This window comes from Cryptomeria japonica, chromosome 8 (genome assembly GCF_030272615.1).
Source record: "Cryptomeria japonica chromosome 8, Sugi_1.0, whole genome shotgun sequence".
NCBI classification, from domain to species: Eukaryota; Viridiplantae; Streptophyta; class Pinopsida; order Cupressales; family Cupressaceae; genus Cryptomeria; species Cryptomeria japonica.
This window is the reverse complement of record NC_081412.1, coordinates 351,122,302-351,136,961: the sequence shown is the minus strand read 5'-3', so window position 1 is coordinate 351,136,961 and position 14,660 is coordinate 351,122,302. Positions and strand designations below refer to the sequence as shown.

At 35.4% G+C, this 14,660-nt stretch overlaps 1 protein-coding gene across 3 annotated transcripts in view; it reads left to right on the top strand.

Moving 5' to 3' along the window:
- LOC131045349 (protein ANTHESIS POMOTING FACTOR 1) overlaps positions 1-14,660 on the top strand; it is a 216,675-nt gene that overhangs the window by 128,942 nt on the left and 73,073 nt on the right. For all 3 annotated transcript variants that reach the window (XM_057978936.2, XM_057978934.2, XM_057978935.2), the window contains 5 exons: positions 3,647-3,747; positions 3,849-3,915; positions 4,094-4,193; positions 4,349-4,465; positions 4,558-4,695. In XM_057978936.2, the coding sequence (XP_057834919.1) occupies positions 3,647-3,747; positions 3,849-3,915; positions 4,094-4,193; positions 4,349-4,465; positions 4,558-4,695 (523 nt within the window). The remainder of the gene's footprint in view (positions 1-3,646; positions 3,748-3,848; positions 3,916-4,093; positions 4,194-4,348; positions 4,466-4,557; positions 4,696-14,660) is intronic.

Here is a 14,660-nt window from a genome sequence, read left to right as displayed (position 1 = left end):
TAAGTTAACTTAGGATAATGCATCTCTTCCTAGTTTGGATTTGAGACACTTAGGGAAGTGTGCACATAGGGATAGAGCTTGTAGGAGAAATTCCACCTTTTGTGGTCTTATTTTGCTGTTACACTCCACATTCGATGGGTCATCCACCTCTTGTGGAATATTATATTATTTCTTCTACCTACCCCTAGTATTTCTTACCTACCCTTGTTTCTCATTGAGCCACATGTCATATTTGTGTGCTCATACATCCATATGGCCTTGCCTATATAAGCAGGCCTATATTCATTGTATTGGTTAATCCAGTTGATCATTTTGTATATTGATGAGAATACAGTTTGTTCTTGTCATTCTATTGTCTCTTTTATGCTTTTCATTGTGCCCTTGATCTTGGCAAAATCCTACAGACTTTTAAAGTTTAACTTTTTTTATTGGTTTTATTTGTGTGGGAGACGACGCCTTTTGTGTGGGAGACGATGCCTTTGGTATGGGAGATGGTACGTTTTGTGTGGGAGATGGTGTAAGTCTTTGAGAGACTGTGGCTGAAAGTCTCTTGTGACCAGAGACGTCTCAACAAGGTATTTGGTACCAGAGACGCATCTCCATCTCCAAGATGCATCTTGGGGGGTCAGAGATGCATCTCTTGATACCATTGAAGAAATTAGTGTAGTTTAAACTTAAAGCAAATAAGCAATAGTCGGGATATTCCCGATTATTCCCGATTAATCGGCAATTGGCATTGCTCTCGATTAATTCCCCCAAAAAAGGGAAAAATCGTTGATCGATTGTTTGCCAATTTTCAATGATGTTTTCCGGTTTTAATCGTAAAAAAAAACGCGATTAAATGTGCTGCATGAAAGCCCGCAAAAAATAAATGCCGCGAAAACCCTAAAATGTTTGCAAAATTCGATAAATAGCCGTCTTTTTTCAAGGTTACTCACTCATCTCGTGGCTAAGGGTTAAGAGACAAAGTTGAAGTCAAAGGGAAGTGAATAGAAGGTGTTGTTTTGGTCGCGCGACAGAGGGCATTACCGGCGACTTCATTTTCTAAGGTATTTACAATCGTATAGCCGTCTAATTTTTGATAAATAGCCGTCTTTCTACTAAATTATTGTATATATACTGTAAGAATTATACAGTAAAAATTGTATATACTATATAATTCTTACTTTATTTCTTATACAGTATGTAAGTAGAATTATATACTGTATGTATGTATGTATTTCTTATACTGTATGTATGGAAATGCCCTAATATATTAAAAAAAGTAGTTTTTGTTGTTTTTCTGCAATTTTTTACGTTTTTTTGTATATCTGATTTTTCCCGATTTTTTCTCAAGCACCTTCTCTTACTCAAGGAAATATGAACAATTGAGTTTCACACCTACAACATTCCTGCGAGTTCTTGAAACTTTTGTTTTACAACCTATGAAACTAGCGGTTTTGTTGCCAACACCAAATTATTTAGTTGTGAAAGCAATTTTGCCAAAGCTTTGACTTCCTTGAGATGCTCTATATCTAGACAATATAATCTTTTGTATGAAGGAATGTTTGTTGGCCTTGAAACTATTGTTCACAATGTTTTTTGAGTCTCTGAAGTCTCCTAGCATCTGATTGGCTGAAAGCAACTACTATTGAATTGATTTCAACATAACACATACATCCACCAAAGCTTCAACAAAAGTATTGAATTGATTTCAATATAACTATTCACTATCAACTATTAACCTTTACAAATGAGATGACTGGGCCTTGTATGGCTCGGAATGATTCAAGATCAATGGCTGAGATTATTTGATAAAACACTAATTAGGGCTAGCTGTAACTAACTCCTTCTGGCCAATGAGAAACCAATGAGAAATGAGGTTAGGTACATCAAACTTTGTGCCTTCCACATGGTTAGTTATCTTTTTCGTAGGAGCATTCTATTTTTAGTAAGTCACCCCAGTGCTGATATAAACAAACTGCTAATACAAAGTACTGATATAAACAAGCTGCCAATACAAAGTGCTGATATAATTATATAATTTTGGTGCTTTTGACAACTCGGGTAAATTATTGAGTTATTAATTAATTATTCGAAGTTGTCTAATGTTGAAATATTTAAAAGACAAATTAGTGTAATATTTAAAAGAAATTTCAAGAAAAGGATATTTCAATTTTCAATTTTCAATTTTCAGTTTGATTATATATTCTGAAAATACAAAAATTTATTGTGGTGCTTCCATAGTTTGTTTTTCAGATTTATGGGTTTTCTAGTATTTCAATATGAAAGTTTGGACTTGGGTCTTGGGTGTGTGCCTATGATTATTATGCCATCACATATCTCCGTTGGCACACATTTGGTTGGATTCAACCATCACTTTTCTATACCAAGTCATTAAAGTTAGCAAATATGTCAAACAACTCAGCTTGTGAAGAAAATGGTTCCACAATCAGACTAGTTGGCGATGAAAGTAAAAAAAGTTAATATTAGAGCATTAAAACTTAAACTTTTTTCTCTACATGCAAGTTAAAATTCAACATCTTTTAGAATGATTTTCTGGTCATGTTCTATCTTTGGGCTAAGAGGAGGGCCATGCTATTTTATTATTTCTTCAGGATTAGCTTTGCATTGAAGTTTACTTCTTTTTAGCTTCTTAGCAAGTTAAGATTTTCACTCTAAAGGTTATTTTTTGAGAGTAAAATAAGATTATTTCAAAGTTCCAAAGTTGGGCTTTGTAACATATAAATAAGTGTTTTGAGCACATAAAGTCTAGAGGATAGCTGCAAAAACTGTTGATGATCTGAGTAAATTTGTCATGCTTTGTATTGTGCTGATCTTTTAGGTGGTGGCAATTTAGTTTCTAGAATCATGTGTTTTTACAACTTCGAGTTAATATTTGTTACAAAATCTTGTTTGTATTGAATAGTTGATCTCTGTCTAAGACTCTAAACTAGCTAGAAAGTGTCATTTGTGTGTTTTGGTCGGCAGTTTTTGTTTCGATATCAAAAAATTTCGTTTGCAAAACATGACTGTTGTCAATCTGGTACTTGTAACTTAGGGAAACTATAAGCAAGTAGTAATTTCCTTTATTGAAAAGCCCTCCTAGTGAAACTTGTATGGTGTGCATATTTGTATATCTTGTCTATAGCTTTTAGTCTAGGGTTGGTTTAGTTTAGGTTTAGGTTGGTTTGGGTATTGGGGAGTTTATCCTTTGAATGAAGAGAGGTTTTACCTTACACTATTCCGTTTTGTGTTGTCTGGCAAAAGACAGATTAAAATGGTAATGGGAGGCTCTCAAATATGCTTAACATATTCCAATTAAAAAAAAAAAATCACCATAACATTTGATGAAGCTAGAAACGAAATGTAGAGCAACTCACGTCCATCTGTATTATGGACATTATATTTATGTATCTGTCTTACCTTTTCTTTGATATTCTTTCTACTTTTATGTAAAAATGCGCTAGCTACTGGCTTCTAATCTAATTGACATTGCTTTATTTAGCTGCAAGAATATTTGCGATTTTTCTTTATTTCCATTATCAGTTTGCATGATGATGAATGTAGGAAATGATTTTTCATGTTGCTTTGTCTTTGTAGTTATCCAGTTATTAACAATATGAGTCTTCTTATCTTTTTATTGTTGACATTATTCCTTGCCCAGACATCAGAAAACTGTATATGACAAGAAACACGGCGTTGACCTCATTTCCTTCACACACCACCCAAGTTGTGTGATATGCTCCTCAAGGAACAGTTCAGAAGGTTGGCATATTCATTGCTGAAAATTTTCTGAATAGAATACATTTTATAGTTTTGTTTGTGTTGATCGTAGTGATCTGAAATTTTTTCTACGTTTGTTTCAGAATTGTTGCATTATCTATCTTTATATGATAATCGAATCCTTCGATACTTCAAAGGGCACCATGGCAGGTAGAAAGTCAAAATGTGCATCCAGTGCTTGGAGTCCCTAGTGATTACAGGCTTGAATTTAAATATTTTTAGGGTTGCCATGTCAGCTTGGGATTCTTGATAAATCATCTCTTTTCTCTCCTGTTAGTCAAATCTCCAAGCCAGTATGTTTTGTATTTAATATATTATTTTCTGGCAGGGTTACGTCACTGTGCATGTCCCCCATAAATGATAGCTTTATGTCAGGATCAATGGACCACAGTGTGCGATTATGGGACCTCCGTGTTAATGCTTGCCAGGTTTGAGAGAACTTGATAATAGTAGATTTTTAAAATATACAATGAACCATTTAAATGAAAACATGGATTAACACACTATGGTGGCATCTATCAGTTCAGCATATAAGTTCAGCGTATAAGGGTTTTGGATAATCACTAATTTGGCTTCTTTACAGGGATTGCTGCAACTACGTGGTAGGCCAACTGTGGCATATGATCAACAAGGTCTTGTTTTTGCTGTGGCTATGGAAGGCGGAGCTATAAAATTGTTTGATTCTCGTTCATATGATAAGGTTTGGGATATACAGATAAGGAGCTCTTGTTTTTAATCTTCTCAGAATTTCTCAACAACTCATTGTTTAGGTTTCTATTATGGAATTTTCAGGGGCCTTTTGATACCTTCTTAGTTGGTGGAGATACTGCTGAAGTATCAGATATCAAATTTAGCAACGATGGAAAACATATGCTTTTGACCACAACAAATAGCCACATATATGTTCTGGATGCCTATGGAGGGGAAAAGGTTAATCTTATTCAGATTTTAGCTGTTTATCTAAGTGCTTTCGTATGGATTTGGTTCAATATTTTCTCTTGTAGAAAGTTTTATGAGAATTGATCAGTTGTAGGTTTAATTTTTAAATATAGGAAAAAGCAGGCAAGTAGTACTTTAGTAATATTATACATGTTCCTTTTATTTGATAGAATTTCCGTTCTCCAATAACTTTTACGGAAAAAAAAGTCCATCAGGTAAGATGGATTTTCATAATATTTATGTTCAAAGGTGATGCTTTTGTTGTGAGGAATTGGCACAACTTTTGAGCATCCCCTACTGGCTTAGAATGTCATCACCAAAAAAGAAAAGAAAAATGGGACTTAACATCAAGGATCTGAAAAGATCCAACCAGGATTTGATTTCGAGAGGCTTGGAGACTACATTCTAATCCTCAGTTTTCCTGGGCTCAGATTTTGGACGAAGTTAACTCTCTAACTGCTCCTAAGAACTGATAAAGACAATGGGAAATGGGTTCTGCATCACGGGCTGACTTAGAAACTAGGGAATGCCAGAACTGCCTGCTTTTGGCAAAGCAGCTGGAATGATCTACACCATTGGCCATACAGGACCTGAAAAATATCGAGTATTACAACTAAAGAGATATTTATGTTGTTGCCTACATTCAGCACTCCGATAAAGAATATCAACAATGGAATATGTATTTTGTGCAAACATGCAAGAAAGATTATTTGTCTTAGATTAAAATTCCTGTATTTATAGTTTGGAGACTGCACTATTGCTTCTGCATATGCACAAGTCAATCAGCAGAACAGTCCTTACTCTTCAAAGTAGACAACTTTATGGTTACTGATCAAGTGACATAAAATCAAGCATTTCCGATGGTTATTACTAGTGTTACAAGACTTAGATTCGGCAAGCTGTTTTTTGATCCAGACTTGGACTGGGCCAAGACGTGAGAAATTTAGAAAACCATGAAATATAGAGGTTTTTAATGATTTAAAACTTTTACCATGTACTATTAAATAAATAAACCTTAAAGACACAATAAACTAATCAAACAGAAGCTAATCTGATTGGATGCACAAGTATACTTTTATCACGTGTATAGAAGCATATTTTAACTGAAGGAGACTATAGTTTTTTTCATATATAGATATTGCCAAGCATTTTAGGTGTACAAAATTTGTAGATTATGACATCCATGGCACTGAAAACAAAAATCAGAGTCATGAATTATACACAAAGGAGCTTCTATCCTCAGTCCAACATTGCTAGTTCTATGTAGTCATGCACTTCTATCTCAAACAAATCCAACTTAAGATAGGGTTTGACATAGCAAACTAGAAGTATAAATGTAATTTCTGATGTCCCCCAAATTATATTCATTTATAGTATTCATCGCTTCAATTATACCCTTTTGATCAAAAGATTATTGTATTACTTACAATAAATTTATCCACAATTTATTAATTGATATCCTTGTTTATTAGTATTTATCATTAACACCTTTGTTATTATTAATATCATCGATTATTAATGCTTATCATTAATGTTCAGGTTTATTAATAATCATATTTATTATTAATGTGTGAATAAGTATCCTCAATTTATTAATATTTATTGATATCATTATTATTAATATTCATATTTATCGTTAATATGTGTGAATGAATATTCACACTTTATTTATTATTTATTACCCATCCCTTATCCACGGTGGTCAATGTTTATTATTATTAACTTATGAAAGGTCTCAGTCAATGCATTCAAGCACCGATCTGAATTTTGAGAGAAGAGATGTGTTCCCCTAAGGATCGTGTCCCTTTGTAGGCGATGTAGCAGTTCGATGGTTTATTACCATCGATCCCTGCCTTCCTTGTGAGGGGGATAGGTGGTACGAGAAGCAGCGCACAAACTCAGCCAAACATAGAAGAGAGAAGAAATAGGATAAGAGACATCCCACAGAGGTTAGGGAGAATACAGCAGTCAGTCCAGCAGACATTTGGCTGTTGAAATAATACGGTATGATCATAGGGGGACAGTTAATGATTAAGTAGGACTCTACACTACTCATTCAGCACAAGCATTAGTGATACAACTAACACTAGTAATTAAATCTGATCTTACTAGTATTGACAATGCTAGTATAATTAAATGTAGTCAATAAGATAAATATTGTTAATACAATTAATGTCAATACAGTTAACATTATTAACACACTCAATTCTAATGATATTTAATGATACTATTAATATAATGGAATCCATATAATAAAGTAATCTAATGTCAACATTGTTAATCCAAACTGTTATGGTATTGAAAATGGTATAATATAATTAATTATAAATTTGACACTGTTAATGTAAGACGAGTTGGTAACATTAAATTACTACCAATATGGATGACACGCATTGATTAAATGATAATACAACATAATGCTGTTAATATTATAGTGAACATAAATATTGATTACAACTATTCTTGGCATGGTGAGGAGAAGTATGAAAGTATTGTGGGAGGGGTACGGTGTATGAGCATCCTTCTAGATATGCCACCTCGAAGTTGGACAAGATGAGCCCATAGAGGCCAAAGGAGTACAAAGGTTATGGTCTTTGGGTCTAGGAAGAGATGGTTTCTAGGGCACTCTCCACAATCTTTCTCCTCTTCTCCACCATGGCTCACAAATACAAGACGTAAAATTGTTAAGGCGTTTGGATGATGACTAGATGAGGGTCAAAGGCACTTTATTGTTGAAGTGAACCAATCATAAGAGGTGAGAGGTTGATATGATGGAGGGGAACGGTGTAAAGCCCTCACTAGGTATGCCACCTCATGATGATGGTTAAAGACCATCGGTTAAGGACCACATGAGGCCACAAAGGATAAGGTCTTGCTGTTGGGCCTAGGGTAGAGGATACTTGGGGCACCTCATCATGTTTTCCAACTCAACCCTCATTATGGTTGAGTTTTCATGTAATTGTTGATAGGGGTTGTGTAGATATCCCAACCTTGGAATTGGATGTATTTCATGAATTATATCTACATTGTTGTCTAATCTCATTGCGGGTTTTGAAAAGTAGGCTTATCCCATCATATTCTGAGAAGAAGATTACATCCCTGACTATGTTTGCCCTTATTTCATTCTAGATTTGTGAATTTAGGGCAAAGTATAAGGCGACCCCAAAAAGGGGACTTTACATAATTTAATTACTAACAATTCAATTTGCAAGAAGTTTGAAAGAACAAAGAAATGTTGCTCTTCCATCTGACATGGCCCAAAATTAGTTTCTTATTTTTTTTTCTCAAAACTAGAGAATCGGCATGAAGGCAGCACATGCCATTTTTTATAATTTTATTACTTTTAACCATCCTATAAACCCTTTGAAAAATGGTTAATTTTCATGCTTTTATGTTTGGGTAATGTCCTGTGTCAGGTATGTACCCAAATTTTTTCCCACTTTTTCTCAATTCTGTTGATAGACATTAAGACTAATAGTTTTCTTGCATGCTGGATAGATATTTTAGTTTGCTGATATGATAATGTGTGTTGTTTGCTTGAAGTTTAATGCATAGAAAAGAAATGATATCCATAAAGCATTCAATGGAAAGAACATATCCATGTACAGGAATTGAAACTAAGTATTTATTAATTGCACAGTACTTATTACAAACATAAGATGAACATTTCTGACCTTATTTGCAGATCTGGACCCTCAAATCGGACCTTTACAATGTTCAAGATAGCTCATAAATAGTTTGCAGCCGCCTATGACAGTCTAAGAAGTCTGCAGTGAGTCTGAGACAGTCCTTATGCCATGCTGTAGCAATTCAATTTCCAGGTAAATAATAAAAACAGCCTGCAATGTCAACTTAAGCTCTCATATGCCAGCCCCAAGTGCTCAGATATACTCAGCACCTCCTTACATATGAAAATTGGCCCCTGAAAGTTCTGCAACATCCAACACAAAAGGAAAAATGCTCAGAAAATATTATTCGGCCATCTGTAGCTTTCAATATTATTCTTTATGCCCAGCAGCCAGATGCATCTATTTGATAAGTATCCAATCAGTGGCAGGTTTGAGCTGCCCTTTAAAGTCACCCAACAATGCTATTGTTTAGCACTCAAGGCACAGGAACTCATACGCCCAGTTAATCTGCACAAATACACCAGATTCAATCTCCTCATTGACAGGAAACCCTCATGCCAGAAGGGTATGCATTCTCATGCCCACAACCCAACTATCTTCTGCTCACAACTGGGCATCCAATCCTTCTAATAAGATCCAAAATTTGTCTTCAATGAAGACTTCACAAATTTCAAACTTCAATCTTTGAAATCAATTTCAAAATCTCAGTTACTCTGCCCATTAACGAGGTAGGGTAGATAGTTTCACTATCGAAACTGATTTTCTACAAAGAGGATTGCTTGTAGGGTTGAAGCACCCACCTCAAAACATCTCTCAACTTTGTGCTTGTCTGCATATATCTTCTACTGATTTTGGGCAATTTGAAGATTATTGTTAAGTGTCTTAAGGATGTCTTGACTTTCTCAAATCCAGTCCTGAGCCTTGGTGCCCTGTTATCACCAAGAGCTAAATCTACAAATGATGGAGCTTCATATCCATACAAGGCTCTGAAATGAGTTACCACCTATCAACACGTGATTGTTGGTGTTGTTGTAACGATGCTCTCTCAAGTGCAACCATTTAATCCAAGCCTTTTGCTGCCCCACTACATAGTTACACAGATATCCCTCCACCCATTTGTTCACAATCTCCATCTGTCAACTTGTCTGTGGGTGGTATTGGTAGTTGGGTTCGATTCAATGCTCATTAATCTGAATAGTTCTTTCCAAAAAACACTTAGAAATCTTCTGTCTTGATCATTGACAATATTCTTTGCCAATCCACAGAGTTTGAACACCTCTTTGAAGAACAAATCTACAATTTGTGGTGCCTTCTACTTCGATGAAATAGCAAAGAAATGAGAAAAATTGGTCAATTGATCAACTACCACAAAGATACAATCTCTGCCATGCACCCTTGGTAGACTAGTGATAAAGTCCATAGATATACTTTCGCACTTTTGATCTAGAATAGGCAGTGACTATAGAAAACCTGTTGGGAAAGTATATTTTGACTTGTTTTGCTGACAAGTCATGCACTTACAAACGTGCCACAAGACATCATTCTTGAGACCCTTCCAAGAGAAGATCTCTGACCTACTTTTATGTTTTGTAGTACTCAAGATGTCTTGCAAGCGCTGCATCATGAATGGCTCTCAAGATCTTTTCCTTCATCTTAGATCCAGGAACCAAGAATATTCTATCCTTGTGGTAGATGATATCATCTACCACCCTATATCTGTCATCTTGAATTTTGCCATCCATAATTTCACTTGTAAATTTGTTTTTGGAATACTCAACCAAAAGGTGAGCCTTCCAATCAATTGAATTCTTTGTCAAAGAGAAGATAGCAGGTTTCATAGATAGAGCATCTGCAACAAATATTCTTTTTTGGCTTAACATACTCTATGTCAAATTCATATGTTGGTACCTTGCTAACCTGCTTTTGTTGCCTTTAATTCAAATCGTTCTGCTTTAGGAAGTATTTGAGGCTGTTATGATTTGTTCTAACAACAAACTTTCCACCTACTAAATACTGCTTGAACTTTGCCAATGCATGGATGATGGCAAGCATCTCCTTAGTCTCTTTGTATCTCCGAGATTCTGAATCTCATAGGCAATAGGGTTCCTATTCTACATCAACATTGCTCCAATCCCCTCACCTAAAGCGTCACACTCCATAATAAAGGGCTGAGAGAAATTTGGTAAAGCTAAAATAGGACAAGTACTCATTACATCCTTGAGTATGTGAAATGCTTGTTGAGCCTCAACTTTCCATTTGAAAGCTCCTTTCTTGGTGAGATATGTAAGAGGCATGCCAAGCTTAGAAAACCCCTTAACTAACCTCTCGTAGTAACTACACAAGCTGAAGAATCCTCTCAACTCTATCAATGTTCCAAACGGTGGCAAATCCAAAATAGCCTGTATTTTCTCTTGATGAACCTGAACACCGTTTGCATTGATCATATGCCCCAAGTAGAGAACCTTACTCATCCCAAACTCACCTGTGGAAGCCTTAATATGCAAAGATTGTGCCTCCTTGATGCCCAAAATTCATCAAGATGTCTCAAATGTAACTCCCAAGTCCTACTGTATATAAGTATGTGATCAAAGAACATCAAAAGAAATTTACACAATTGTTTATTAAAAATCTGATTCATATAGGATTCAAAGGTGGTGGGAGCATTGGTCAAGCCAAATGGCATGACTAGAAACTTGTAATGTCCATAGTGACACTTGAATGATGTTTTTTGTATATCTTTCTCTCTCACTCTAATTTGGTGGTACTTTGATCAAAGATCAATCTTTGAGAAATACACTACCTCATGTAGCTCATCCAACAATTCATCGATCTAGGGTATTGGGTACCTGTTTTTGATAGTCTTTTTGTTTAATGTATGGTAGTCAATGCACATCTTGATGGTTTGATCCTTATTCTTCACGAAGGCTACTATAGAAGCGAAAGGACTAGAGCTAGGTCTGATGTGTCCCATATCTAACAACTCCTTGATTGCTTTTTTGATCTCCTCTTTGAATCTCTTAGGATGACTGTAAGGAGTTGTGATCACGGGCTTAGAGCCTTCCTCTAGCCCAATAACATGCTCGGAACTTCTAGATGGAGGCCTTCCTAGTGGAATCTCATTGAAGACCAAATTGTGCTTATAAGATGCCGTTTGAATATTCATGTGATACTAATCACTGCTATTTGTAGGAGCCTTGGGTGAAATTAAACATTGTGTTGCCCATGCCACACCACCATGTCTAAAAATACACCATTCTCTTTGCTAACACGATCTTGGGACCACCATTAGACATACCTCTCAAGACAACCTTCTTACCATCCACTCTGAACTTCAACTCCATAGTCTGAAAATTTTGAAAAGACTTCCCTAATGAGTGAAGCCACTAGATGCCAAATATATATTAGTATCCCCTATGTCAACAACATAGAAATCATTAATAGTGTAATTACCTAGGGTAATATTCAGCTATGGGACCCTTTGAGTACAAGCCATGCTAAAACTATTTTCCACTATAACATTGAAACCCTCAAAGTCTTTTGTTTGTGTACCCCTCTTAGACACCAACACTAAATCAATGAAGTTGTGGGTTGTCCCATTGTCCACTAAAACAATCACATGCTACCACTGCAAAACTCCACGAACTTTGAAGGAATTAAATCTAGGGGTACTAGAAAGAGTACAATGGTTCCCACCTTTCACCCCTGTTGTCCTCAGTTTTTGTTTTAAAAAATGATGGACCATTACATAAAATTTTTGTCAAAAAATGAAAATTTTACTCTATGGCACACTTCCCGAGGCAGAATTTTGCTTCGCCCTTGGATTGGCTTAATCCTCAATCCATCCTCGAACCACCTTTCAAATTTCATCGCATTCTGCATTCGTTTGCTATGTCTTTCTTTCAATTTCAGGTTTTTTCTCCTTGATTGTAGGTGGGAAATTTTCCTTAAATTGCAAGTTTTAATATTTTTCTTTGTTTTAGTCTTTGTAGGGAACTTTTTAGCTAATTACAAGTGCACTTTATTGAAAAAGAACTTGTAACTTACTTTTTATTTCCCCCTTGATGCTTTGTGGCTTTTTAAGTCATAATAGGGATTTTTTGGATTAGTTACAAGTTAATTTGAAATTGCAAATTTAAAAAATCACTTGTAATTCTTTTATAAAGTTCCTATTTTAGTCTTTTTACTTGTAATGGGGATTTTATTCCCCTATTACATGTATTAAGTTATTAAAACTTGTTGAGGGGATTTTATTTTCCCCTTTACAAGTTTTTATAACTTGTATTTCTCTCTCAAAAACCGGATTTTGCGTAGAATGAAAATAAAGTGCCACTTTAAACTTGCAATTGAGTTTTAGAAACCCGATTTGCTCCTAGAATGAAAATAAAGGCATTTTGAACTTGCTAAAGGGTTTTTAAAACCCGATTTTACCTTGTGGAAACAAGAGACATTTTTAAACTTGTAAAATGAAAAGAGAAACCTGATTTTCATTTTTACATACAAAAATAAAACTTGTTGCATTCTTCCAAGAACCCGACCAGCTTCTTAGGCGAATTTGTTGAAAGTTTCCATGAATTTTTATGGAGATTTTCTAGGAGGAAGAAGGCATTTTTAATGCATTGCTACTTTCATGCATTTTTAGACTCTCTTCACGCCATTTGGAGATCATGAATGTTGGTTTCATGGTATTTGACAACAAACATGTGTTTTATAAACTCCACGATTTTCTTTCACAAAATGCCACGAATCCTTTCTCTTCAAAGTCATTCATGCTTCCTTCACTTAGGCGTTGAGGTTAAAGGAAGATTTGACCGGTTCTTGTGCCATTATACTTGCATTTTGTGCCACGTTTTTGCTGTTTAGTCTCCAAATCCGAGTTTGGAAAACGTGGCTAGGGTTTTGGGAGTTCGATTTATTGCTTATTTAAGGGATTGTCTTCTTCATTCAAATATTGTTTCATCTTTTGAAGAGGCATTTCGGATTGAAGCAAGGTATGTTTTCTTTTCTTCTTGTTTCATTTTCTTGTTTTCTTGTTTTTCCATTCTAGTTGTAAATTTGTATATATGTTGGTTTTGCCCCAAAATCGGTTTTGTGAGAGAGATTTTCCCCTTTGCAAAGCAATTTGTGAATTGCATTGTTCTTCTCCATTTTCCCTCTTTACTTGTATTCGGGATTTTAAATCCCGATTACAAATTGGATGAAAATAATTGATCTTCCCTTATGGTTATAAGACTTTAACCATCTTTTGGTAAAATTCCAATTTGTAAAGATGAAAAACACCCATTCTTCTAAAATTGGGTTTGTAGAACCGGATTGCATGTTGAAAGTTCTTCCCATTCTCCTGAAAATGATATTCCCAAGGATTTTAAATCCCGATTACAAATTGGATGAAAATAATTGATCTTCCCTTATGGTTATAAGACTTTAACCATCTTTTGGTAAAATTCCAATTTGCAAAGAGAAAAACACCCATTCTTCTAAAATCGGGTTTTTAGAACCGGATTGCATGTTGAAAGTTCTTCCCATTCTCCTGAAAATGATATTCCCAAAATCTTCCCATTTTTATCCATCTATATTGCCTATATCCGTACTTTCTGTTCACGTCATTTCCCACAAGTCTAAATCTCATTTTTCATTCATTTCTCCATTTTCCGTTTTACAAGTATACTTGCATTCGGGTTTTAAAAATCCGATTTACTTCCAGCATTCCCATTTACTTCCCATCTTTCTCTCACAAAGTCGTGAAGTGCAAGGGTTGGAGTTCTTCCCATTTGAAGAAGGAAAAATGTTAGTTGCAGCTGATTATGATGTTGCCTTAACACTTTTAAGTCTTCATTGCAGTATACGAGGTTGTCCTTCAATGTCAGATAATAGATTTACCATCCTCTCCCATTCTGAAGAAGATGAAGTATAAATATGACAAGTATCAGAATGAAGTTTCACCTTCGCAAGTTTCCTCTCCTTTGGATCACATCAAGGATACGGAGATAGGGCATGTGGACATGTCATAATTCATTAAGAGGGTGGAGGATCCGCAAGATAGTAATATGCAGCGGTTGTTGGATAGCCACATTCATCATGCATCTTCTTTTCCAGTGGCTACCCTAGAACCTGAATTTGTTTTCGCTTGCGCCCATCATTTTGACAAGGAGACGAGAACCATTAGAAATAATGATGGTGAGGCAATAATCCGCCTTGATGTAGATACTATCGAGAAAGTCTTCAGAATACCACCAGCACCTGTTTATATGGAAATTTCAAAGGATAGTGCAACTGAGTACTATGTCAAGAGGGAAAAGGACTGCAAACACCATATTAACAGGTGGATTC